The sequence below is a fragment of the Pediculus humanus genome, genomic scaffold (genome assembly GCF_000006295.1).
Source record: "Pediculus humanus corporis 1103172107677 genomic scaffold, whole genome shotgun sequence".
Lineage (NCBI taxonomy): Eukaryota > Metazoa > Arthropoda > Insecta > Psocodea > Pediculidae > Pediculus > Pediculus humanus.
Genome location: NW_002987286.1, coordinates 6709 through 33095, shown reverse-complemented (window position 1 = coordinate 33095; position 26387 = coordinate 6709). Strand labels below are relative to the sequence as shown.

Sequence of the window (26387 nt, the reverse complement as noted above, 5' to 3'; positions counted from 1 at the left end):
ACAAAGGTAACAAAAAAAAAAAAAAAAAAAGGATACGAATTAATAAGTTAATAATTATTTACAATTAATTTTAATAATAATCTTTTAATATTTTCAATTTTTTTTTTTTTTTTTTTTTTTTTTACGCTTTCATGTTTTGTAGAAATTGGGTAATAAAGTTAACGTAAGACAAACTATCGAGAAAAAAAAAATTTTTTTTAAAATAAAATACAAAAAAAAAAAAAAACATAAATTATTTTCAGGTGAAGTTTGTCATGACGGATTCGACAACTTTGGCAGATTTGATAAATCTCAATTTACATCAATTTGAAGAAGAAGTAAAAACAATTGTTGACAAATCAGTGAAGGAAATGGCTATGGAAAAAACTTTGAAAGAATTGGAAGTTACGTGGAAAAATATGGAATTCGAAAAACAACATCACGCAAGAACAAATACGGCTATTATTGCGGCCAGTGAAGAATTGATAGAGATTTTAGAAAACGATCAAGTATTTATATTATTATTATTATTACTTTTAATTTTCTATAAAAAAAAATTAAAATTAAAAAAAAAATTTTTTTAGAATCAATTACAAAATATGATGAGCTCTAAATTCATTGATTATTTCTACAATGAAGTTTCGAGTTGGCAAAATAAATTAAGTAATGCCGATCAAGTAATAACCGCATGGATGGAAGTGCAAAGATCTTGGCAACATTTGGAGTCGATTTTTATCGGGTCCGAAGATATAAGATCTCAATTACCAGAAGATTCAAAAAGATTTGAAGGAATTGATAGGACTTTTAAAGTTCGTTTGTAATTTAAAAAATTAAAAATTTTTTTTTTTGAATTAGTATAAATAAATAAAATTTTTTATTTAGGGTCTTTTAGCGAACATGGTAAAAGATTTAAATGTTATCAGATCTACCAACAAGCCAGGATTAATACCACAATTGGAAGATTTGGAAAAACAATTAGTCATGTGCGAAAAAGCTTTATCGAATTATTTGGAAACGAAAAGACTTGCTTATCCACGATTTTATTTCGTGTCATCAGCTGATTTATTAGATATATTATCAAACGGAAATCAACCGGAATTAGTTGGACGGTAACTATTTTACATAAGAAATTACAAAAGAAAAAGTAGAATCAAAATTACGTTAAAAACTTCGTTTCAGTCATCTTCCCAAACTGTACGATTCCATAGGAAAATTGAAATATCAATCGGGAACAAAATTCGCTAAAGGAATGTATGCCAAAGATGGCGAATATGTTGAATTTAAAGGCGTTTGCGATTGCAGCGGTAAGAACTAATATATATATAAAACTGAAAAATTCAAATTAATTTATTCTTTTACAAAAAAAAAAAAAAAAAAATTAGGGATGAAATTTCTGTTCCATGCTTTTATTTAATTGCAATTTAAAATTAATTATTTTAGGAAAAGTTGAACATTGGTTAAATCGAGTTACGGATATAATGAGGAAAACATTACGAATTTATTTTAGTAATGGCGTTGTAGCTTATGACGAAATGAGCAGAGATCAATTTTTATTTGCGTTTCCTGCTCAAGTAGCACTTTGCGGTACTCAAATATGGTGGACGACAGAAGTTAACATAGCTTTTGAAAGATTAGAGGAAGGTTATGAAAACGCACTAAAGGATTATAACAGAAAACAAGTATTAAACAAAAGCATAGTTTACATATCAAAATGAAAAAAAAAAAAAGTAGATCATATCGTAACAGGGGAAAAAGTAAAAAATACTATTTTAGATATATCAGTTGAACGTATTGATTACTCTTTTATGTGGGGATTTATCGAAAGGAGATAGACAAAAAATTATGGCTGTTTGTACAATTGATGTACACTCAAGAGATGTAATCGCTAAAATGATATTACAAAAAATAGAAAGTTCTACAGCTTTTCAGTGGCAGTCTCAGCTGAGGCATAGATGGGATTTAAAAGTAAAAGATTGTTTCGGGAATATTTGTGACGCTCAATTCCGCTACGATTACGAATATTTGGGATGTACCCCTCGTCTGGTCATTACGCCATTGACAGATCGTTGTTATATTACCCTAACACAAGTAATACTTTTATACATTTTAGAATTTTTTCTTTTTTTTTGTAACATTCAAAGTAAATTTATAAAAATTTTAAAAATTTAGTCTTTACATTTAATTATGGGTGGTGCACCCGCGGGACCTGCAGGAACTGGAAAAACTGAAACCACGAAAGATTTAGGCCGAGCTTTAGGTTTTATGGTATACGTATTCAATTGTTCAGAACAAATGGACTATAAGGTTTACTTTTGGAACAAACATTTTGATTTATGATTTTAGCAAACAGTCGTGATTTATTTAATTTAAATTTATTTGTAGTCTTGTGGTAACATATATAAAGGCCTGGCACAAACGGGAGCTTGGGGATGTTTTGATGAATTTAATAGAATATCAGTAGAAGTACTGTCGGTTGTAGCCGTGCAAGTAAAAATTATTCAGGACGCCATTAAAACAAAAAAAAATAAATTCAACTTTTTAGGAGAAATGATTAATTTAGTATCAACAGTGGGTATTTTCATTACAATGAATCCTGGTTACGCTGGAAGAACGGAATTGCCTGAAAATTTAAAAGCATTATTCAGGTACAATAAATTTTTAAAACATTTATTTCACCATAATAATTTAAGGTATTATTTTTTAACTGCTTTTTTAAAAAGCCTTCGTTTTTATAACAAAAAAAATTTTTTAGACCCTGTGCTATGGTTGTACCTGACTTTGAATTAATCTGTGAAATTATGTTGGTTGCTGAAGGATTTCAGGAGGCTCGATTACTCGCTCGTAAATTTATCACTCTTTATACGTTATGTAGAGAATTACTTTCCAAACAAGACCATTACGATTGGGGTTTAAGAGCTATTAAATCCGTGTTGGTGGTGGCTGGGTCATTAAAGGTAAACTTTATTTATAATTTTGCGCTTTTCATCTCTTAAAAAAAAAAAAAAAAAAAATAATAGTTTCATATAAAAATTTTCCTTTTAATAAATAAATATTTTTTAAAACGAATGAATTTCATATTATTTTGTATTTACTTAACATAATTTAATTTTTAGAGAGGTGACAGGTTACGACCAGAAGATCAAGTATTGATGAGAGCTCTTCGAGATTTTAATATTCCTAAAATCGTTACTGATGATTTACCCATATTTATGGGACTCATTGGTGATTTGTTTCCTGCTTTGGATGTTCCCAGAAAGAGAGATTTAGATTTTGAAAAGGCAATAAAAGGTGCAGCGTTAGATTTAAAACTTCAACCGGAAGATAATTTTATTTTAAAAGTAATTGAAAAAAAATTTGACTTGAAATTAAGTTAAGATTCCTGAATTGTTACATTTATTACTTGGACGAATTTTTTTCTTATTGTTTTAGTGTGTTCAATTAGAAGAATTATTCGATGTGAGACATTCCGTATTTATCGTTGGATTCGCTGGTACTGGAAAAAGTCAAGTTTGGAAAACTCTCAATAGAACTTATGCGAATCAAAAAAAAAAACCTTGGTACAATGATTTGAATCCAAAAGCTGTCACGAATGACGAATTGTTTGGTGTTATTAATCCTTCCACGCGAGAATGGAAAGATGGTTAAACCTTTTTAAACCTTTGATTTTAATTTAATTAAAAATACATTCTTGTATCAAAAAAAAAAAAAAAATTTCTTCTTTTTAAATGTGATTTTAGGTTTATTTTCGGTTATTATGAGAGATCAAGCAAATATGGCTGGTTATGGACCCAAATGGATAGTTTTAGACGGTGATATCGATCCAATGTGGATTGAATCATTAAACACTTTAATGGACGATAATAAAGTAATTAATAATATAATAAATATTTTAAAAATATTTTAAAAATTGATGTTTTTTTTTTTTTTTTTTTTGTTAAGGTACTGACTTTGGCTAGTAACGAAAGAATCGCTTTAACTCCTTCAATGAGATTACTTTTTGAAATTTCAAATTTAAGAACTGCTACACCTGCAACCGTTTCAAGAGCTGGTATTCTGTACATAAATCCTCAAGATTTGGGATGGAGCCCGTGAGTTTTTTTTCTTTTTTTTTTATTTACCTATTTCATAATCTTTAAAAATTTAAATTTTTCCCTTTTAGTTTTGTTGCCAGTTGGTTAGATACCAGAACAAGCCAATCGGAAATAGCTCAATTAAATGTATTGTTTGACAAATACGTAACACCTTGCTTGGAAACCTTAAAGACAAAATTTAAAAAAATAACACCATTACCGGAAATTAATCATATTCAAATGTTATGTCACTTATTGGATTATCTTCTTATACCTGCTAATGTACCCAACGATTGTCCCAAAGAATGGTATGAAATTTATTTTGCTTGGGCTTGCGTTTGGGCATTCGGATCATCAATGTTTCAAGATCAGGTAACGATAAAGATGTTTTCTAAGTTTAAGGTGTAAATTTAATTAATAATTCACGTATATTACATTAAAAAATTTTTTAAAAATTTAAGTTAATAGATTGGAGAAACGAATTTAACAAATGGTGGGTGAACGAATTTAAAGTTGTTAAATTTCCGACGGCGGGTACAATTTTTCATTATTTTATTGATCAAGAAACGAAAAAATTTTTACCGTGGACGGAAAAAGTTGTTCATTATGAATTCGATCCTGATGTTCCGCTACAAGTAAAAATTTTTTACTTTTTTTTTTGTTTTTTTTTCGAGTAATTTCCATAGAGTAAAAAAACAAAAAGAATCATTTTTACGTTATATATTTATTTTAGTGTACTCTAGTTAATACATCTGAAACGACTAGATTAAGATATTTCATGGATATTTTTACTGCTGTCAAAATTCCAATCATGTTTGTCGGAAGTGCAGGATCTGGAAAAAGTGTAATAGTAGCTGATAAAATAGACAATCTACCTGAATCTTACGCTGTGACTAAAGTTCCGTTTAATTTTTACACCACTTCCGGTAATTTTACCGCCAACTATTTTAATTTACATTAATTTAAAGTACTTTGTACTATGTTTTAAAAATTGTTTGCGAAAAATTCATTTAGAATACCTAAACAATATAAATTGTGATTAAAATAAATGGTTCTTTTAAAATTTATACAACAGAAATGTTGCAAAAAATGTTAGAAAAACCGCTGGAGAAAAAAGCTGGACGAAATTATGGTCCTCCTGGAAACAAACGTATGATTTATTTTATCGATGATATGAACATGCCAGAGGCAAGTTTTACTTTTTTTTTTTTTAAATAATTTGTTATGAATTTTCTTATATTAACATAATTTCTATATTTCAAGGTTGATGCTTATGGCACCGTACAACCACACACACTCATTAGACAACACATAGATTACAATCATTGGTACGATAGGGTAAAATTAACGCTAAAAGAAATTCACAATTGTCTATACGTTTCTTGTATGAATCCGACAGCTGGAAGTTTTACTATTGATCCTCGGTTACAAAGACATTTTGCCGTATTTGCAGTCAGGTTATTAAAATTCACAATTTTTTTTTTTCACGTTAATTCATAAAAATTGTTGTTGTTTAATTCGTATAATTCAATTTTTTTTTTAGTTTACCCTCTGGCGATGCATTATTTAGCATCTTCGAAAAAATTTTGTCCGGTCATCTGGGTTATCCTGGTTCAAAATTTAATCCTGCACTTCTTAAATCCGTATCGAATTTAGTTAGCGTAGCTCTACAGCTTCACCAAAAGATGAGTCAAACATTTTTACCGACGGCTATTAGATTTCATTACGTATTTAACATGCGTGACTTGTCAAATATTTTTCAAGTGAGTTTTTTTTTCAAAAAATTAAAATTTGATTTTATTTGAAAAATGTGTTCTATTCTCCAAAACTCATTTATTTTAGGGCATACTTTTTTCTACTCCTGAATGTTTACCTACTCCTGCATCCCTTATAAAGCTTTGGTTGCATGAAGTTAATAGAGTTTACTGCGATAAATTAATTGATGAAAAAGATATAAAAACGTTTCAATCTCTCGTATTGGAAATAACTCGAAAAGGTAAATTATAAATATTCAAATCCATAAATTTATATACATATTTAAAAAAAAATTTTTTTTTTTTTCAAAGGGATTGAAGAATTTAATGAGCATGAAGTGTTTGTTAATCCTTTAATGTATTGTCATTTTGCTGAGGGTATAGGAGAATCGAAATACCTACCAGTTGATTCTTGGGCTTCCATGAATAAACTTCTCGAAGAAGCTTTATCTCAATATAACGACTTAATTGCGGCCATGAATTTGGTCTTGTTTGAGGATGCGATGCATCATATTTGCAGGTATTGACGAAAATGATTTTCAGCAAAGAAATTTTTAAAAAACAATTTAAAATAAACATTTAAAATTTTTTTTTTTAAACAGAATTAATAGAATTTTAGAAGCTCCAAGAGGTAATGCTTTATTAGTAGGAGTAGGAGGTTCCGGAAAACAATCTCTTTCCAGATTAGCATCGTTTATATCATCACTCGAAGTATTTCAAATACAATTAAAGAAAGGATATTCTTTGGCTGACTTAAAGGTAAAATTTAATATTAAAACGGGTATGTAATTGAAACGGTCGTAACAAACACATTCAATTTTTATTTTTACAGGCGGATGTTTCTGTTCAATATATAAAAGCAGGATTAAAAGGAATGGGTATTGTTTTTCTCATGACCGACGCTCAAGTAGCAGAAGAAAAATTTTTAGTCGTTATAAATGATTGTTTAGCATCCGGTGAAATTTCTGAATTATTCCCCGATGATGAAGTCGATAACTTAATTAACACCATAAGAACTGAAGTAAATAATGAAAAATTTTCACAAATTATTTTTTTTTTTTTACTCTGGAAATTTTTAGTCAGCATGATAAAATTTCTACTATTTATTTTAGGTAAAAACTGCAGGGATCATAGATACGAAAGAAAATTGTTGGAAATATTTCATTGATAAAGTACGAAGATTATTAAAAGTAGTTTTGTGTTTCTCTCCCGTCGGATCAACTCTTCGTGTTCGATCCCGGAAATTCCCAGCTGTGGTCAACTGCACCGCAATCGATTGGTTTCACGAATGGCCTTATGAGGCACTTCTTTCAGTGTCTCTCAGATTTCTTGAGGAGTTGGAAGCTCTACCTGCAAGTTATTTTTCCTTTATTTGATAAAATATAATTTTTTTTCTTGCAAAAAAAAAAAAAAAAAACTAATTTAATAATGTAGGAAGAACTTCGTCCATCTGTGTCAAAATTCATGGCAAATACGCATACAAGCGTGAATCAAATGTCACAAATTTACCTAACTAATGAAAGACGTTATAATTATACTACGCCAAAATCATTTTTGGAACAAATCAGTTTGTATTTTAAATTATTAAATGAAAAAAATAAAGCGAATCTTGACAGAATTCAAAAACTCGAAAATGGTTTGACGAAATTAGTCAGCACATCTGTACAGGTATTCTTTAATATTTAAGGTTTAAGTAAATTTGTTTCGAACTAAATTGACTTTTTAAAAGGTACGAAGAAATTTTTTTATTTTATTTTATAGGTGGATGGATTGAAAAAAGTTCTTGCCGCTCAAGAAATTGTCTTAGGTGAAAAAAATGCTGCTGCCGATGCTTTAATTACGGTTGTCGGAGCGGAAAGTGAAAAAGTTTCAAAAGAAAAAGCGATCGGTAATTGTTTTATTTTTTGACCACTTGATTATTAATCATAAAAAAAAAATACATCGGTTATTATTATAAATAAATTTATGTTAATTTTAGCTGCGGAAGAAGAAGAAAAAGTCAGAGCCATTGAAGAGGACGTATCTGCAAAACAAAAAGTTTGCGAAGAAGATTTAGCTAAAGCCGAACCCGCTTTATTGGCTGCTCAGGCTGCTTTGGATACTTTGGATAAAACAAATTTAACTGAATATAAATCTTTTGGTACGCCTCCTCCTGGAACAGACGAAGTAGCGGCTGCCGTAATGGTATTATTTGCTCCAAAAGGTAAAATTCCAAAAATGCAAGATCGAAATTGGAAAAATTGCAAGGTAACAACAACGTGTTTTATTTAAATAAAAGATTTACACACAAAAAAAAAAAAAAAAGATTTATAATAATTTTTATTTTAATTTTTTTAGATAATGATGTCAAAAGTAGACACATTTTTAGATCAACTTAAACATTACGATAAAGAAAATATGCAACCGGAAGCAGTTAAAGCAGTTCAATATTATATAGATAAACCTGATTTCGATCCTGAAAGAATTAAAACAAAATCTCAAGCTGCTGCAGGTTTTTCTTTTTTTTTTTCTACGAAAGTTTATTAAAATTTTATTGGTTCATTTTTAAATTGATTTATTTTCACCGATCAGGACTCTGCTCGTGGGTTATTAACATAATAAAATTTTATGACGTATACGTATACGTCGAACCCAAAAGGCAAGCTTTGATGAAAGCTAACAAAGATTTGCAAGAAGCTCGAGATAAATTAAAATTTTTAAAAGAAAAACTAGTTGTTAGTATACATACATATATATTTTTTTTTTATACCTCGTTGATCCTTAAAATAAACGCTCGTTTGATTTTTATTAACGGTCGTTTTAGGATCTAGAAGAAAAATTGGGAAAACTTACATCTGAATTCGATTCAGCCATGGCGGCAAAAATGAAATGTCAAGCCGAAGCAGATGCAACGGCTTTAACAATAAATTTAGCCAATAGATTAGTCGGAGGTTTAGCTTCTGAAAATATTCGTTGGAGACAATCAGTATCAAAGTCAGTTAATGTACGAATAAAAAAAAAAAAAATTTTTAAATAGATAAAATAATAAAAATAAATTGGTTTTTCAGTTTAAAATCTGTCGGAGAAACTTTGCCGGGAGATGTTCTTCTTGTAACCGCTTTCATTTCTTACGTTGGTTGTTTTAACAAACGTTATAGAATTGATTTAATGGAAAAAAATTGGATACCATTCATTAAAACAGTACAAGTAATAAAAAAATTTTTTGACAAAAAAATTTGAAAAAAATTACTTCGATTCGATTTTTAAAATAAAATCCATCGTGTGTTAAATTCCAGCCGAAAATTCCCGTTATGGAAGAATCCGATCCTTTATCGTTATTAATTGACGATGCCATAATAGCAAAATGGAACAATGAAGGTCTACCGAATGATAGAATGTCAATTGAAAATGCGACGGTACACAAAAATATTACTTAACATTAAATACAGCCAACGAAATTATATATATATATAGCATAATATGTAGATGTAACAAACATAAATGGATTGTTTTAATTATAAGTTTTTTTTTTTTTTAATAAAGATTTTAGTTAATTCAGCAAGATGGCCGTTAATGATTGATCCACAACTTCAAGGTATAAAATGGATAAAAAATAAATACGGAGAAGACCTTAAAGTAATTCGACTCGGTCAAAAATCATATTTAGATATAATTGAGAATTCAATAAGCGAAGGAGATACGGTAATTTTCATTTTTTGTAAATGGAATCATAAATTTTTAATATTTAAAAAAATATATTTTGGATTTGTTAGGTTTTGATCGAGTACATAGGAGAATCCGTTGACGCAGTTTTAGAACCTCTTTTAAGTCGTGCTCTTATAAGAAAAGGACGAGCTATTAAAATAGGAGATAAAGAAGTTGATTTTAATCCAAATTTTAGATTAATCCTTCAGACTAAACTTGCTAATCCTCATTATAAGCCGGAAATGCAAGCTCAAACGACTTTAATTAATTTTACGGTGACGAAAGATGGTTTAGAAGATCAATTGCTGGGTAAAAAAAATTTTTTAAATTTAATTTATTATAGAAATTTATTTAAATGATAAAATAATAATAATAATAATAATTTAGGTGGAGTGGTTAAAGCTGAAAGACCAGATTTGGAAGAACTCAAAACGGAACTCACACAACAGCAAAACACATTTAAGATAACGTTAAAATTTTTAGAAGATGATCTTTTATACAGGTTGAGTTCTGCAGGTGATGATATTTTAAGTGATGTGGCTTTAGTCGAAAATCTCGAAACGACTAAAAAAACGGCAGATGATATCATCGTCAAAGTGAGTTAATGACTATTTTTTTTTTATTAGTCTGAAATTCTTACAGTAAAATAAATTTATGGTAAAAAAAAAACAAATTTTAGGTTGCCGAAGCTAAAATCACTTCTGTTAAAATCGATGAAGCTAGAGAACATTATAGACCTGTTGCAACGAGAGCATCGCTGTTGTATTTTGTACTCAATGATTTATGTAAAATCAATCCCATGTATCAATTTTCATTAAAGGTTTTTTTAAATTTTAAAACCTTAAAGGAAACAAAAATAATTTTTTTTTTTTTTTCCTGGAAAAAATTATTCGTTATAAATGTTTTTTTTTTTTTTTTTTTTTAGGCTTTTACCATAGTTTTTCTAAAAGCTTTAGCAACAACAGAAAAAGCAACAAATTTGAGAAACAGAGTTTCTAATCTAATAGAAACTGTTACTTACAATGTATTTATGTATACCAGTCGAGCTTTATTTGAAGCCGACAAATTAATTTTTAAAGCTCAAATGGCTATACAAATATTATTAGGTGAAAAACCAAGTTTGATGACATTAAATACAATTTATATTTTGTTTTTCCCACAAAAATAAAATGTTATTTTTTTTGAATTAAAGATGCAAAAGAAGTAGAACCGGAAGTGTTGGATTTTTTGCTTCGATTTCCAGCTAATCCAAATGTATATTCTCCAGTTGATTTTTTGACTCATTTAGGTTGGGGAGGCGTAAAAACATTATCGAATCTTAGCGAATTCAAGTAATCCTTTGCTTTTACATATATACTTATCTAAAATTTATTTCATATTAATTTTATTTATTTTACAAAATGATTTTAGAAATTTAGATAAAGATATTGAGGGTTCGGCTAAAAGGTGGAAAAAGTTTGTGGAAAGTGAAAAACCGGAAAGGGAAAAACTACCGCAAGAATGGAAAAATAAAACGGCTTTACAAAGATTGTGCATTATGAGATGTTTGCGACCCGATAGAATGATTTACGCTGTGGGGTAAATATTCCAGACGAAATTTTTGATGAAAGGAAAAAAAAAACGGAAAATTTAAAACAAAAAAAAAAAAAAAAAAAAAACGTTTTTAGAACTTTTATCGAAGAAAAATTGGGTCTTCGTTTTGCCGAAGCCAGATCTATTGAATTTGCAAAATCTTACGAAGAATCAAGCAGTGAAACCCCAATTTTCTTCATTTTATCTCCCGGAGTGGATCCTCTTAAAGATGTGGAAAAGTTAGGAAAAAAATTAGGATACACGATGGATAAAAAGAATTTCCATAATGTCTCATTAGGTCAAGGACAAGAAACGGTTGCTGAAGAAGCGATGGAAACTTCTAGTCGAAATGGACATTGGGTCATATTACAAGTAAAAAAATTATTTTAAATAATTTTATTAAAATTTATTATTAAAATATTATTATTATTATTATTAACTTGGCTTTATTTGATCTAGAATGTTCATCTGGTTAAAAATTGGTTGCCTACGTTAGAAAAAAAAATGGAACAATGTATGGAAGGAGCTAATGAAAATTACAGATTGTACATATCGGCTGAACCTGCACCGAGTGAAGAATTTCATATTATTCCTCAGGTATTTTCGTTTGAGTACATACGTTACATCCGCACATATGCCTAAAATTTTCCTCATGACGTATATTCGTTGACAGGGTATTTTGGAATCGGCGATAAAAATAACAAACGAACCTCCAACGGGAATGCTTGCTAACATCCATAAAGCTCTGGATAATTTCACGCAAGAAACATTTGATAGTTGTTCGAAAGAAGCTGAATTTAAAGGGATTTTATTTGCTTTGTGTTATTTTCATGCTGTCGTTGCTGAAAGAAGAAAATTCGGATCTCAAGGATGGAACAGAGTTTATCCGTTTAATAACGGTAAGTAATTTAATTTGACTCATTTGCACATTTATTTTTTTAATGATGAACAAACATTTTATAATGTTAAAATGATAAATGCAGGAGACTTGACCATCAGCGTTAGCGTATTGTATAATTACCTGGAAAACAATTCGAAAATTCCATGGGAAGATTTAAGGTATTTGTTTGGTGAAATTATGTACGGAGGACACATTACCGATGATTGGGATAGAAGATTATGTCGAACTTATTTAGAAGAATTTATGAGACCTGAATTGGTACATTCATGCCTTCATTTTAATCATTTTGTTTTTTAATAAAATTATATACACGTAATTTTTTTTTTACAGCTGGACGGTGATTTGTATTTTGCACCTGGATTTTTAGCTCCACCAAATTCAGATTTTGTCGGTTATCACAATTACATTGACGATGCACTTCCTTCGGAGAGTCCAAGTCTCTACGGATTACATATTAATGCCGAAATTGGATTTTTAACGACGCTATCAGAAAACATGTTTAGAGTCATTTTTGAAATGCAACCGAGAGATGCTGGATCTGGTGATGGAGCAAAAATGACTAAAGAAGAAAAGGTTTCTTATTTTAAAAACGCTCCTTATTTTAAATATATATTTATTTTTGTTTTAATAAATTAAAATGAATATAATTTTTTTTTTTTTTTACATCAGTTAAAAATAATATTAGACGACATTTTGGATAAAGCTCCGGAAGAATTTAATATGATAGACATAATGGGAAAAGTCGAAGACAAAACTCCATACATATTAGTCGCCTTCCAAGAACTCGAAAGAATGAATATTTTATTTAGAGAAATAAAAAGATCTTTAAAAGAATTAGATTTAGGACTTAAGGTGACAATAATAATAATAATAATAATAATAATAATAATAATAATTTATTAAATTAATGAATCGAATCAAATTTGTTATTAATTTTTAACAGGGTGAACTTACTATATCAACTGATATGGAAACGCTCATGACTACTTTGTTTCTGGATCAAATACCACCAGCTTGGGCAAAAAGAGCTTATCCTTCTTTGCTCCCGTTAGGAGCCTGGTATGCAGATTTAATTGTTCGACTTAAGGAATTAGAAACTTGGGCTCAAGATTTTAACGTAAGATTTTATGTCAACATTTTAATTATCATTTATACACCGTTGACTTTTTTTAAATTCGAGTTTGATTTTTTTGTTTTTTTAGCTTCCAGCAGCTGTTTGGTTAGCTGGATTTTTTAATCCCCAATCATTTTTAACGGCTATTTTGCAAAGCACAGCGCGGAAAAACGAATGGCCTTTAGATAAAATGTGCCTACATTGCGAAGTAACCAAAAAAGTCAGAGAAGAATTCACGTGAGTAACGGTTAATTTCATTTTTTAAATTTATTTTTAATGATAATAATAATAATAATTGTATTGTTTTTTTAATAGGGGGCCACCTCGTGAAGGTGCTAATATTTGGGGATTGTATATGGAAGGTGCTCGTTGGGATACATCATCCGGCGGAATTGTAGAATCCAAAGTAAAAGAATTATTTCCGACAATGCCGGTTATATACATAAAAGCAATTACTCAGGTAATTATTTTTATTTTTAAAATATCCCGAATTTTCTTTATTTTATTTGATTTGATTTTTTATACAGGATAAACAAGATTTAAGAGGATTATACGAATGTCCAGTTTATAAAACCAGGCAAAGAGGACCAACTTACGTTTGGACATTTAATTTAAAAACGAAACAAAAACCCGCCAAATGGACTTTGGCTGGCGTAGCACTATTGTTAGGAATTTAATAGTTATTTTTCAGATTTAATACTATATGTTTAATTTTGAATGTTAATTTTATTGCATATATATATATATATAATAAATTCAAGCTTCAGTGAATGTCTTTAGTAAATAGTTTTATTTATTTATTTATTTATTTATTTGTTACCCTTAAACAAATTAAACGTTTTATATTTTGAAAACGAAACCGATGAAGTGTATTTAATTTTTCTAAAACCACGACATTTAAACAACCAAACGAATTTTACTCATTGTAAAATTAAGTATGTGATTATTAAGAAATAAAAAGTGAATATGTACGGTATAACATTAATTAAAAATATTAGTAAATTATCAATTAGATCTATAAAACCTAGTTTTTTAATTTTTAATATAAATAAGGAAAAAATTACAAATAGAAATTATTGTAATTATTTAGTTTTTAAAAAGCACTTAGAAAAAGATGTATTATTATACAAATATGAAAAACCAAAATTTTTTTTATTAATAAATGCTCTTTCGGTTGTACAAGGAGTATTTTGGTCTTATTTAGGATATTTTTTACTTAAACAAATGTCTAACCCAGAGGTATATTCTAAAAGTCCGTTTTGGAATTGGCTTTACACAAAGCAAATGAAGTATAAAGATGTTATGGGGTATTGTGCTATTCTATTCGGTAAGTTTTTTTTTTTTCTATGATAATTTTTAACAAAATCACTTTTATGTATACTAATAACTTCATTTTTAAACTTTACTTTTTAAAAAATTTCAATTCGAATTGTGAATAAGTAAAAAAAAGTAATGGAAATTAAAATGAATGGCACCATCATTAAATTTAAGGAACGATTGCTAATTTAATTATTTTAATAATAAAAACTTTTTGCACACAATTTTTTTTCACATTTTGACTTACATTTAGTATTTTATTAATTCATAAAATAAAATAAAAAACAAATTTCAGGTGTTTTAATGGTTTTTATCACATTATTCTACACACATAGATCTATCAATTACCTTACACTAAACAAAGGGGGAAAGTATTTAACTATTGAAACATATAAAGTACCAGGATTAGAAAATAAATTTAAAGTACCTTTAAATCAGGTAATGGTTAGAATATTTGTCTTTGCTAGAATTAAATTCGATAATCATTTTAAAATCGATTAAATTAACTTTTATAGGTCAGTGCAAATTACACGAGACAGGATTCTAAAGGATATATAACACTTCAAATAAAAAATAAATGGTTTTATTACATTATTGACAAAAGAGGAGAATTTAATAATCCTGCATTATTTGATTGCACAGCTGGAATTCAAAGAAATTTTTCATAAATACATTAATTGAATTTAATGTTTTTTATGAAAATTATTTATTATATTTCAGTCTTCAGCTAAAATTTTTAAGTATTATATTATTTATGTCTAAATATAATAATATAATAATAATGTAGGATTCAATACAAATTTCATATAAAATGTAGAAATGATTAATAATTATTATTAAATTAAAAAAAAAAACTAGCTAGATTTATATAATAATTATTATATTTAAATACATACATTATTATTTAAAGTATCTTTAAACTATTCAATTATTTAGAAAAATTTTTTATAACACACATAACATATGCATGGAAGAAAAATTTTTATTTAATTTGGAAAAAATTTATTATTATACAATGAATGAGAAGAATCGACCATATATAAATGTAAGTCACATTATTGGAAATTTTTTAAATAATTTAAATTTATTATTATTATTATTATTTATTAAGTATTTAATATTAATTATTATTATAAAACATTTTTTACTAGTAAAAAAAAAAAAATAAAAAAATAATTCTCCCCGGCGGGGAATCGAACCCCGGTCTCCCGCGTGACAGGCGGGGATACTGACCACTATACTACCGAGGAATACGTCTTCGTGAAGTTTTTTTTTCAATTATAATTAAAAGAATAAAAAACTTATAGCTTTTCACATTTTATTACGTCATCAATGATCTTATAAAGTTATTTGATTCCTTATTAGGAAAGGAATACACATATTATCATAACAATAATATATTTGCATCTACCATAATATACTCACTGTAAATAGTATAGTAATCGTTATTAATTTTTTTTTAATTACTACATAACTATAAAATTTGTTTTTTTTTTTTTTATTAACAATGTAAAATGAAAAAGGAATAAAATATTTTAATAAACAAAAACATAATTTTAAAAAAAAATTTTATTTTATTCTTCTTATTCATAAGTGCAAAATTAATTATTGTTTACATAAATTAAATAATTAATTAATAAAAATCAAGACTTAGACGAAAAGTAATTTAAATATCTTGGATAGGTTTACATTTTAAATAAGTAAAAGAATTATTACACTCGATAAAATTTAATTAATTACATATTAAATAAAATAATTAACAAAGGATATCAATGTAAAGGAAACCATTACTTTTTTCTTCATAATCATATTTTAAACAACATATTCAGTATCAATTTGTTTTCTGCTACTAAAACTATTATTTAATTACTTTTCTTGACAAAAAAAAAAAAACATTTTTACATTAAAAACTCTTTTAATTAAATAATAATTATTTTAAAATGAAATTATTAGTTTTATACATTAATCGATATTAAACATAAATTTATTAACTAAAGAAGAAAATAATTAATATTAACTCTTAAGCCAATTTACATGATTATTATTATTATTATTATAAAGTGGAAGTATTACTTTATTCTCCTCTGTTTTAAATGCATTTTCTGCACCACATAAAGTATTTGAAAATTAATAAGGGTTGCATAAATTTTCTATTGCTGATTTTATGTTATTTCATTTAAATAATTATTAATCAGTTTTTACATGTCGAGTACAAGTACTTATTTATACTCAAATGTCGAGTACAAGTACTTATTTATACTCAACAACATTAAAAATAGTATTTTAGAAATTCAATGTATTGTATAAAGTACACATCACTGAATAAAGTCTTCAATCGAATTTCATGCATTGAATTTTTTAACTACAAATCATCATCGAAATCATCCATAGCAGCTCTTCTTCGATCAAACTAAAAACAATTTAATAAATGATTTTATTATTATTATTTTTTTTCCATTAACATCATATTAACTTAAATTTACCTTAACTGTAGTTGTTTTATTAGTTTGTCTATTAACATTTTCTAATATTTTAATTAATTCTCCTTCACTTATTTTTCCTGGTAACTGACCAGTTTGAGCCATTTGAATCAACATATTTTCAACCATTTTTCCTTTTTCTGGTTTTCCTATCATTAGAGTATTAACTGTAAAAAAACAGAAAAAAAAAAAGTATTTTTATTTTTTATTTACTTAATCGAATAAATATTTATAAGTTTCAATGTTTTAAAACAAACATTCAAAGTTCAAAGCATTAATGTTAAAATCAAATGTTAATTTAAAATTTACTCGAGTTTTTTGAAATAGATAAATTTTATATTAGGTAACTTTAATGAATACAGCAACCTAATTTACAATAAGAAATTTTAAATGTTTTACAATATTTTGCAATGTGAAGAAATACAGTAACTCTTAATTTAAAATAATAAAAAATTGTTGAAACTTACGTCTGGCCCTAGCTGATTGATCCAAAATTTGAGATAATATACTATGTCTAATTTCATTAGCTCTTTCTTCTCTTTCCTGTGCCGCTTGAGCATTTCTACTGTCTCCATCAGAATCCTACACAATTTCATAAAAAGAATTTTTTTTTAAAAAATACTAAGACTTTTTCCAAACGTGTATAAAATTTACGTTTAAACTTACGCCATAGTGCGATTTGAGTTGTGCTAATCTTTTAGCTTTTATTGCTTCTAATTCTGGATCGCCCATGCTTCCGATAATTTTCAAAAAAAAAAAAAACTAAGGTTTTATTTATAAATAACAGATTATTCAATTTATAAGTTGGCAATTCTGAACAAGTTTAATGATTCATACTTCTTAGAATTGACCAAAAAGTCGAGGGAGCGCTGGCGTCAATTATTTAAATAATAATTTTCGTTTTTTTTATTTATTTTATTTAATTTAATGTTAGAAAAAAAAAATAGTCATACTTAATGCTGTGCAGTTAATATAAATCATTTTTTAAAAGTAAAAACAAAAAAAATTACAAGTTTCGATTTTAGATTAAATTTATTTTTATTTCATTTCGGTCATACAATTTTTAATGGATTCCGTTAAAATTTCCACCGCGAAATCGACATCGTCTTTATTTATACACATCGGCGGTTTAACTCTCAATACCTGTTTTTAAAAACATTTAAAGGTATTTTTAATATTTAATTTAATTTAACTTAATGAATAATCGAAAATAGAAATTTAAATAAAAAAAAAAAACATTCTCACATTTCCTTTAAAGCCTCCTATGCCAAACAAAACTCCAGAATTTTTACACTGTTCTAAAATATTTCCAAAAGCATTTGGATTCAAAGGTTGTTTTGTTTTTTTATCTTCAACAAATTCTACACCAATCATCATTCCCTTTCCTCGAACATCTCCAACGATTTCATACTCATCTCTAAGTTTTGCTAACTTTTGTAGGAGGTATGTACCTACTTCGGCACTGTTTTCCTGAAGTTTTTCTTCTTCTATAACCTAAAATTTTTCATTTTTATAAACGGTAAATTTAATTTAAGGTTTATTTATCACTTTGTATTTTTACATTTAAAACTTCTAATCCAGTAGCTGATGCCAACGGATTACCACCAAAAGTATTAAAATGATGAGCTTTGGTTAAACACTCTGATATTTTTGGCGTTGTTACAACAGCTGCCAATGGGAAACCATTTCCAATACCTTTTGCCATTGTAACAATATCAGGAACCTAAAATGAAAAACCATAATTTATAAAGTTCTTTTAATTAATTAGTTACATTTTGATGTATTGTTTTGTAATTTTACAAACTCACAACATCATGATTTTGAAATCCCCAATAATCACTTCCGGTTCTTCCAAATCCTGTTTGCACTTCATCTGCAATACACACTCCTCCACTGCTTCGAATAAGGTTGTAAACCTGCTTTAAATACCCTTTTGGAAATTGTACGGCTCCTCCTACTCCCTAAAAATTTACATTAATTAAATATTAATGTAACTTGTCATTATAAAAAAATAGATTTTTATTAAAAATATTAACTTGAATAGATTCAGCAATAAATCCAGCAATTCCTTTTTTCGGTGTAGAATATTCAATAATTTCTCTAACATCATCAGCATAAAAATCTGCAGCACAACAGTGATCCTTTGAACAATCACATTTTCTTTGAGTTTGAATAGGAGAATCTCTACAATATTGTCCTCCATATAATCCTTTGTACACGTCAGGATTTTTAGCCTGTTTCACGGGAATAAATGATAATTAAAAATTTAAACAAAAAATTATAATTTTAAAAAAAAACAAAATTTCATACAGCGTGTATGTTATAAGTAGGTAATGAAAATTTCCAAGAGCTTTGAGCTGTCAATCCTATTGTGCTGCTGGAACCTCCATGATAAGAATTTTTAAGCACTATAATATCATGGTTTCCCGTATATAAACGAGCCATCATTATTGCCAAATCATTTGCCTCAGATCCACTATTTACGAAATAGATTACCTTTAGGGAAAAAATATTGTTTAAATTAAAATTTTTTTTTTTAAATAGATATTTTCATTTTGTTTCTCACCTTTAATTCTCCTGGTAATTTTTTATTTAAAGCTTCTGCATATTCATGAATTTTCGGATGTAAATAAATAATTTGTCGTGTGCCAAAGAAGATCGACTTGACTTTTTAGCTTTTCTTTTACTTTACTAAAATTAAATTTACCTCATTTCATATTAATATATTAGGTTCCATGAATTATCTTACAGAATTAAACTATCAGGTTGCCGTAAAAAAAAAAAAAAAAAAACGTTACAAATGTGAATACTTGCGGATGACAGTGTCCAACACTAACGGTTACAATACCTCCAAACATATCCAAATATCTTTTTCCTTCGTGATCGTAAAGCCATTGCATATATCCTTGATTAATAAGAATCGGATTTTTAAAATGATGTTTTATGCAGGGCGCCAAATTTTCCGACCTGATTTTGAGTATTTTTTCAAAAGAGGGCCCCGAATAAGTAACGGGATTGAAAACGCACGGTGGTATTTTGGTCGTAAAACTCCTACATAATTTTAAATTCATTTTTTTTAAAAACGATTTCATTAAAAGGATTTTATCGTAAATTAATTATAAAACACTTTAATTATAATTATAATGAAAACAATTCTTAAAAAAACTTTTAATTTGTTATAACCGTAACCGCGTCCAAGGTCAAATGGATTCATCAACGTATAAAAGTAACGAAACGTTTCAAAAAAGTTTTTTTCTTACACTTTAATCAACACACGGGAGGATTGTCAGATGAAAAAAAAAAAAAAAAAATTTTTTTTGATTATTACAAAAAAAAATTTTTTAAATTAGTTTTATCACATAAAATGAATTCTTTTTTTTTTTTTTTTTTTTTTTTTTTAAATAACCGAAAAAAAATGTCAAAAATTAATGTTCTAGTAAGGGAAATTGTTTAAAACTGTCATTAATTTAATATTATCAACATTTAACGAACAACGGGTAGGTTGAAAATAATTAAAAAAAAACTAATTCCCTTTTAGTAAAAAATATATTTACATACAATTTTTTTTTTTTTTCATACAATAACTCATATATTAGTAATTAAGTAATAAAATATTCTGTACAATTTCTTATCAAATAAAAATATACATTACAAAATTTTAATTATTTAATAATAATAATAATAAATAAAATTAATTAATATAGTTAAAAAAACAAAATGGCGGAAAACAAGGAATGTAAAGATTTTAAACTTATTAACTTATAAAAAATATTATACATTTACATAACTAATTTAATATAAATATATATATATATAGTGTGTAAGAAAAAATAAGCAGAAGATTAGAAAAGAAAGATAAAAACAGTAAAATGCTTTTTTTTTTTTTAATAAAAATTAGTTCTTTTTGTTTAAAAATATATACATAAATATATATTTTTAACAAAATGTTTTTATACTTTGTGTTGTCAATATCTATGATGTTGATGATTTTTTTCTGAATATTTAGATGAATATTTACTGATTGAATATCTGTCACTTCCTCTATCAGATTCAGGGAATTTTTCTTGACTCTTATAATGTATTTCAGGTAAACTAAAATTTTTTTGCCAATGATGAGTCCAATAATTATCTTGCATGGCAACTTCTTTAGGTGATTTCATATCTTTACAAATGGATACGCAATAAATCAAACTCACATTGAGTGCGATAAAACCAAAAACCAAAAATACAATCCCTAAAATCCTGTAAAAAATATAAAAAAGAAAAGTTTTATAATTGCATGCTAATTCTAAGGACGAATGGATATGATGATAATAATAATAAACTAACCATATATACAAAGGTTCGAAAAATTGCATGACGATGACAAAACCTAAAGTAATTAATATAAGACCGAGATTTATTAGGAGCAACAAACAACAAAGACCTTTTGTATTTGGACAAAAAGGATTTGGAGCTGACATTGTTTCCACTACTACTCCACCTTTACGTGACGTTTTTGTCTTTACTGTTGACATTTCTGATGGTGGAGCAGCACTACGATATGAATAATGACTTGGTGCTTCTCTTGTTTGTCGGCTTATTTTAGAACCACGACTAAACAATAACAATAACAATAAGTTTATACATTTTTTTAAACGTTAATACTAATTTTTTTTGTAGTAAAAATCTTTAAAGACCTTATTTCCGATGGAGCTCTATAAGCTCCACTCGTCACGTAAACTTCAGAACCGCTATCTTCGTATGATTGTGAAGGTACACGCAAATGACCATTACTACCGTGAATTGGTACCGATAAATGACCATTTTTTCTATCTTTTTTATCACTTCTCACGCTTGCTGCCGAAGAAGGTACTCGTCCGCTAGCACTTCTTTTATCATAACTCATTTGTGAGGGAGCTCGAAGGCTTGGACTTGATGCATGCGGTGGTGGATCATCTAATTTTTTTTTTTGCGATGATCTTGATTTTCTATCTTTTGTCGATGATCCTAACTACAATAATAATTATACGGTGAAGGAAGGGATTTAATTAAAAACAAACAAAATTTTACATCGTTGAATCCGCATCACAAAAAAATATTTACTTTAGCTTTTTCATTAGCAACCATATAATATTCGCTTGTCCTTTCGGAGGGTGCTCTTTGACTTTCTTCTCCATCTGTCCAATATCCTCCACGATGTGGAACATATCCAGGTTGAGATGTTGGAGTCGGTGATGCTAAATAATGATTACTTCCTATTTTTTTCGCCATCATTCAATTAAACCATGGCTGACTAACTTATCTGTAAAAAAAAAATATAAAAACCTTAAAAAAATTTTTCAATTAACGGAAGTAAAAAGTAATTTTATATTTTTGGGGCCCTTTTTTTTAATAAAATTGAAAAAAAATGCATTTTTTAATGGTTTATTTTAAAATTATTATTATTATTAATAAATTTCAATTGATTTAGATACTCACGGTTAAAAAAAAAAAAAATAAAATAAGTGAATATTATTGATAATATCGATCGATCGATCGAATTTTCATTATCGATAAGAAAAAAAAATATAAATAAAGTAGAAAAATATTATTTTATTGATTTGAAAGGTGCTCCTTTTGTAATAACTTCTTTACTAATCTCACGTATTTTTATTTAAATTATTATTATTATCATCGGGTTAAAAAAAAAAAAAACGGTAAAAAAATCGTGAGAAAATTTAATTTTATATATATACGTACGTATTAGTATATGATATTAAATTGCGCGTCAAAAAAAGAAAAATTTTTTTTTATTAAATTTTTTAAAAAAATTTATTCGTATTTACGGTTCAGGTCAGGGCCCAGAAAAATTTCAAATATTTTAATAATAAATGGGAGTTTCCCAATTTTAGCTTTTTAGTTTTTCCTGAGAAATTTTTTTCATTTTAATTACACATAGAGGGAAGGTTAAAAAAAAATTTTCCATTTTGAAAGTTACGCTAAGTGAGTAAATAAAAATCAATCATCGTTAAAAGATGTTGTTTGTTGTTTGTTGTTGTTGTTTGTTTGTTTTTAAGTCATTTTTTTTTGTATAATCTTTCAACAAAAATTTTTTTTATTAAAAATCCTTGATCTATACAATATAATTGCAAGGATTTTATTTTATTTATACCTTAAGACGATTTAAGTGAAAATTACAAAACGAAAAACGCCTTTTTATACAAATAGTAACCGAAAAAAAATTATTATTATTATTATTATATTTTCTGTTGTTATGTAAAAAAAAATTTATTATTATTATTATTATTATTATTATTATTGAATATGAGCGAAAATTTTTTTAAAATCGTGGAGTTTTCTCTTATGACTAATAAAAATACAAAACCCACTTTGTAGTTGTTAACCTTGTTTCTCTCTCTCTCTTTTTTCTTTTTTCCTTTTTTTTTTCCTTTGAAAAATTTAAAACTTTTTGTAAAAGAAAATGAATGACACGAAAAAATTTAAAGAAAAAATGTAAATTAATTAGGAAGAAAGGGGAAAAGGACGATAGACATTGTCCATCAAATAAGGAAGGACTTTCGTTCTTTTTCTCCAGGCCATTTTTTTTTACTCCAAAACAGGAAATACCTTTGAAAAAATACAAAAAATTCTATAGTTTATTCAAAAAATTATTATTATTATTACGTCTAACAATTATTATTATTATTATTAAAACGTTTCATTTAAATTTTTTTTTTTTTTGGATAAAACAAAAAGGAAACGAAAAAAATCCAACATTATTATATAATTGATAATTTAAAAAATAATAATAATAATAATTAGTAATATGTAATTTAAAAAGGGGGAGGGGGAAAGAAAAATTAATAACGATGGAAATCGGGGGGGGCGGAAGCGGGAGCGGAAGTGGGGGGCGTTTAAACGTCAATTCAAAAGAAAATTAAACGCGGCTCGTTTTTTTTTTTTAAGTTACGTAAAATATAATCTACTTATAATTATTTATGTTTATCGATATCCCTTTTTACCTTTTGTTGCGGTTGGTACCACTGGTTATAATAATAATAATAATAATGATTGAATGAAATTTAAAAATTACAAAAGAAATATATATATACATTAACGATAAGTAAAAAAGATGACAAGGAAAGACTTTCCCCTTGTTAAGTCACGATGTACAAACAATTCGATGGCCAAAAAAAAAAAAAAATTTTTTTTTTCATTGCGTAACTTTTTCCTTTTTTTTTTTTTATTAAAACTCGTAACACGAAGTGGGTGTCGAATTTAAAAAGAAAAACTTGTCCGCTTTTAATAATAATAATAATAAATTAATAAAGGTTACAACAACGACGTTAAAAAAAAAAAAAATTAATTTGGTAACGGGGATAAACGTTTAATGCATACATAAAATTTTCTTTTTTTTTTTTTTTATTTATTTAAATTTTTAAAATGCGACGACGACGACGACGACGACGACGACACAATCGAGTTTTTTAAAAAATTATAAATGTCAGTTGCTAAAAAAAAAAAATTTGTTGCCAAGTTAATTCAAAAATTTGGCAATGGATTTTTTGTGTATAAAACGTATGACACGTTTTGACATTATTTATTTTCCCCCTTATTTATGTTTTTTGCTTTTTAAAAAATTTTTTTTTCCAAAAAAGATTTAATGTAATATATATTTTCAATTGAATTTTTTTTTTAAATTATCGAAATATGTGAAAAGGAAACGTTGAATGAAAAAAAAAAAAAAAAAACGTGTAACCAGAAATCTTAGAATAGTTGACATAATCATCCACCCGTGAAATTCCATGTTAAAACACAAAAAAACGGAATCGTGTAATTAGAATTATTTTAGCAGAACCGATATCTTTTTTAAAAAAAAAAAAAAAATTCTTTTCTTTTTGTTTAAAAATGTTAAAAATTTAAATTTTTTATGGTTTAAAAAGAAAAATAATAATAATTAATGAGTAAAAAGTTAGGAGTAATGACGTTTAAAAATATTTTATAGTATACCTGATTTCACGGTTTTGTCATAGTTTCTCAGGTTTCAGGTCGTTAACTAAATAAATCTTGTTACAAATTAAATAAATTTAAAAATGGCGTCCTGTAGCATAAATATTAAAAAAATGACTTTTATATACTTTTTTTTTACGTACTTTTTATAATTGAAATAAAACAATGATAATAATAATAATAATAACGATGACATTAGTTGAAAAGAAAAGACAATAATAATAATAATTTTTAAATGGCACGTGAGAAGAAATAACAAAAAACTAAGTCAAAAAGTCTAAAACCACGTTTATAGAATTTTAATCTCAAATTTTTTTTTTCTTTTTCACATTTGATTTCTATAGATTTGAAATTTAAAAAAAATTTTTTTCATTGTCAGGGAGAATTCCGCCATATTTGACCCCCAATATTGACCCCATGCATGCATGCAAGGAAGGATGGTCATTAAATTTTTTTTTTTTTTTTTTTTTTTTTACGCGATCTACATAACACGTAGTACATGTAACCTTCAGTGATGCCAACATAAATTTAATTATTGGTTTGACTTATCAGTTGATTTTTTTTGTTGTTCGAATCCGTGCAATGTTTTCGTGTATATGTCAAGGGTTCGAAAGTTGGTCTTTGTTCGATTTTTATTTTATCTTGTAATCCATCGTGTTTTTTCTTTTTTTTAACAACAAAACAGACACGAATGTAAACGTAAAAGAAGTAAAAAAAAATAATAATAATAATAATCACGATAGATAAAACTATCAAACATTTTCTTTTTTTTAATATTGATCACTTTAATGTTTTGACATGGCGTGCCACAAAAAATGTTTTTTTTCTCTCGTTTATAAATCAATCATTTTTTTTTTTATTTAAATTATTTAAACATCTGGGAATCCCCTATTACTATTCATTATTATTATTATCATCATCGGATTTAGTAATTATTGCTTAATTACCCTCAATTACCTCGTATTCGTACCTACACTATATCAAACTTTTGCAATTCCCGCGCGCGCGAAAGAAAAAAAATTTTAAATATATTGTTTCGACGTGGCTTTAGGCAACGGAAAAAAATAACGTACGTTAACAAATAAACAAATGAATTTTTAAACAAAGAAAAATTTTCATGTGAATATTTTTTTTTTTTTTTACAAAACTATTATTAATTACCGGGTATCAAATATTTTGTATCAATAAACAGGTATTAAGGATTACCGGATGTCTCATCTCCTTTTTTTTTTTTTTTTTTAGCCTAAAATTCATTTCGTCCTTCATAAAATCATGTAATAATCATTTAAATAATAATAATAATAATAATAATTACTCATAAAGTAATACATACGAATGTAATAACAATCACGTAATATAGATATTTTAAGGTACAAAAATAGGTTTGTTTAATAAATTACTTGATATCCTTGTTTGTTTTTGTACCTTTTCTTTTTTTTTTTTTTACACACCATCACTTTTATCATCTTTTCCAATTAAATTTATTTTTTTTTTTTTTTTAGACTATGGGAAACTATGCAAAAACAATTCAGGTACATAAAAAAA

At 26.7% G+C, this 26387-nt stretch overlaps 5 protein-coding genes and 1 non-coding gene across 6 annotated transcripts in view; 2 read left to right on the top strand and 4 right to left on the bottom strand.

Moving 5' to 3' along the window:
- Positions 1-13751, top strand: part of Phum_PHUM292900 (ciliary dynein heavy chain, putative) — a gene marked incomplete at both ends in the record, with an annotated part of 20860 nt that extends 7109 nt beyond the window's left edge. The window contains 50 exons of the mRNA XM_002427013.1: positions 143-163; positions 243-488; positions 564-788; positions 862-1088; positions 1159-1283; positions 1420-1658; positions 1753-2067; positions 2149-2283; positions 2362-2624; positions 2732-2933; positions 3093-3317; positions 3409-3619; positions 3717-3844; positions 3919-4067; positions 4139-4421; positions 4511-4684; positions 4783-4975; positions 5125-5237; positions 5313-5506; positions 5593-5812; positions 5892-6045; positions 6116-6323; positions 6406-6562; positions 6636-6824; positions 6916-7159; positions 7242-7471; positions 7565-7691; positions 7782-8050; positions 8141-8294; positions 8375-8517; positions 8607-8776; positions 8851-8983; positions 9079-9198; positions 9326-9484; positions 9556-9796; positions 9875-10083; positions 10167-10307; positions 10413-10593; positions 10680-10818; positions 10898-11065; positions 11155-11431; positions 11519-11656; positions 11733-11958; positions 12043-12218; positions 12291-12533; positions 12630-12812; positions 12904-13077; positions 13163-13311; positions 13390-13534; positions 13602-13751. Coding sequence (XP_002427058.1) covers positions 143-163; positions 243-488; positions 564-788; positions 862-1088; positions 1159-1283; positions 1420-1658; positions 1753-2067; positions 2149-2283; positions 2362-2624; positions 2732-2933; positions 3093-3317; positions 3409-3619; positions 3717-3844; positions 3919-4067; positions 4139-4421; positions 4511-4684; positions 4783-4975; positions 5125-5237; positions 5313-5506; positions 5593-5812; positions 5892-6045; positions 6116-6323; positions 6406-6562; positions 6636-6824; positions 6916-7159; positions 7242-7471; positions 7565-7691; positions 7782-8050; positions 8141-8294; positions 8375-8517; positions 8607-8776; positions 8851-8983; positions 9079-9198; positions 9326-9484; positions 9556-9796; positions 9875-10083; positions 10167-10307; positions 10413-10593; positions 10680-10818; positions 10898-11065; positions 11155-11431; positions 11519-11656; positions 11733-11958; positions 12043-12218; positions 12291-12533; positions 12630-12812; positions 12904-13077; positions 13163-13311; positions 13390-13534; positions 13602-13751 — 9285 coding nt within the window. The remainder of the gene's footprint in view (positions 1-142; positions 164-242; positions 489-563; positions 789-861; positions 1089-1158; positions 1284-1419; positions 1659-1752; positions 2068-2148; positions 2284-2361; positions 2625-2731; positions 2934-3092; positions 3318-3408; positions 3620-3716; positions 3845-3918; positions 4068-4138; positions 4422-4510; positions 4685-4782; positions 4976-5124; positions 5238-5312; positions 5507-5592; positions 5813-5891; positions 6046-6115; positions 6324-6405; positions 6563-6635; positions 6825-6915; positions 7160-7241; positions 7472-7564; positions 7692-7781; positions 8051-8140; positions 8295-8374; positions 8518-8606; positions 8777-8850; positions 8984-9078; positions 9199-9325; positions 9485-9555; positions 9797-9874; positions 10084-10166; positions 10308-10412; positions 10594-10679; positions 10819-10897; positions 11066-11154; positions 11432-11518; positions 11657-11732; positions 11959-12042; positions 12219-12290; positions 12534-12629; positions 12813-12903; positions 13078-13162; positions 13312-13389; positions 13535-13601) is intronic.
- A 289-nt stretch (positions 13752-14040) lies between these two features.
- Positions 14041-15059, top strand: Phum_PHUM292890 (uncharacterized protein; the record flags this gene model as incomplete). Its single annotated transcript, XM_002427012.1, has 4 exons — positions 14041-14101; positions 14165-14401; positions 14687-14829; positions 14907-15059. 4 exons carry the CDS (start codon positions 14041-14043, stop codon positions 15057-15059), a joined length of 594 nt encoding a protein of 197 aa, XP_002427057.1.
- A 510-nt stretch (positions 15060-15569) lies between these two features.
- Phum_PHUM292880 lies at positions 15570-15641 on the bottom strand. Its single transcript has one exon. It is a non-coding gene; the product is annotated as a tRNA-Asp (tRNA).
- A 1112-nt stretch (positions 15642-16753) lies between these two features.
- On the bottom strand, positions 16754-17603 carry Phum_PHUM292870 (Programmed cell death protein, putative; the record flags this gene model as incomplete). The annotated part of the gene is made up of 4 exons (XM_002427011.1): positions 16754-16801; positions 16875-17038; positions 17339-17453; positions 17538-17603. The coding sequence occupies 4 exons, from the start codon at positions 17601-17603 to the stop codon at positions 16754-16756; spliced, it is 393 nt and encodes a 130-aa protein (XP_002427056.1).
- Positions 17604-17909: 306 nt separating this feature from the next.
- Phum_PHUM292860 (alanine/glyoxylate aminotransferase 2, putative) lies at positions 17910-19942 on the bottom strand (the record flags this gene model as incomplete). Its single annotated transcript, XM_002427010.1, has 8 exons — positions 17910-18014; positions 18117-18365; positions 18433-18594; positions 18680-18832; positions 18908-19105; positions 19182-19367; positions 19438-19533; positions 19670-19942. The coding sequence occupies 8 exons, from the start codon at positions 19940-19942 to the stop codon at positions 17910-17912; spliced, it is 1422 nt and encodes a 473-aa protein (XP_002427055.1).
- An 894-nt stretch (positions 19943-20836) lies between these two features.
- Phum_PHUM292850 (uncharacterized protein) lies at positions 20837-22127 on the bottom strand (the record flags this gene model as incomplete). The annotated part of the gene is made up of 4 exons (XM_002427009.1): positions 20837-21113; positions 21201-21425; positions 21551-21864; positions 21957-22127. The coding sequence occupies 4 exons, from the start codon at positions 22125-22127 to the stop codon at positions 20837-20839; spliced, it is 987 nt and encodes a 328-aa protein (XP_002427054.1).
- Between the last annotated feature and the right edge of the window lie 4260 nt (positions 22128-26387).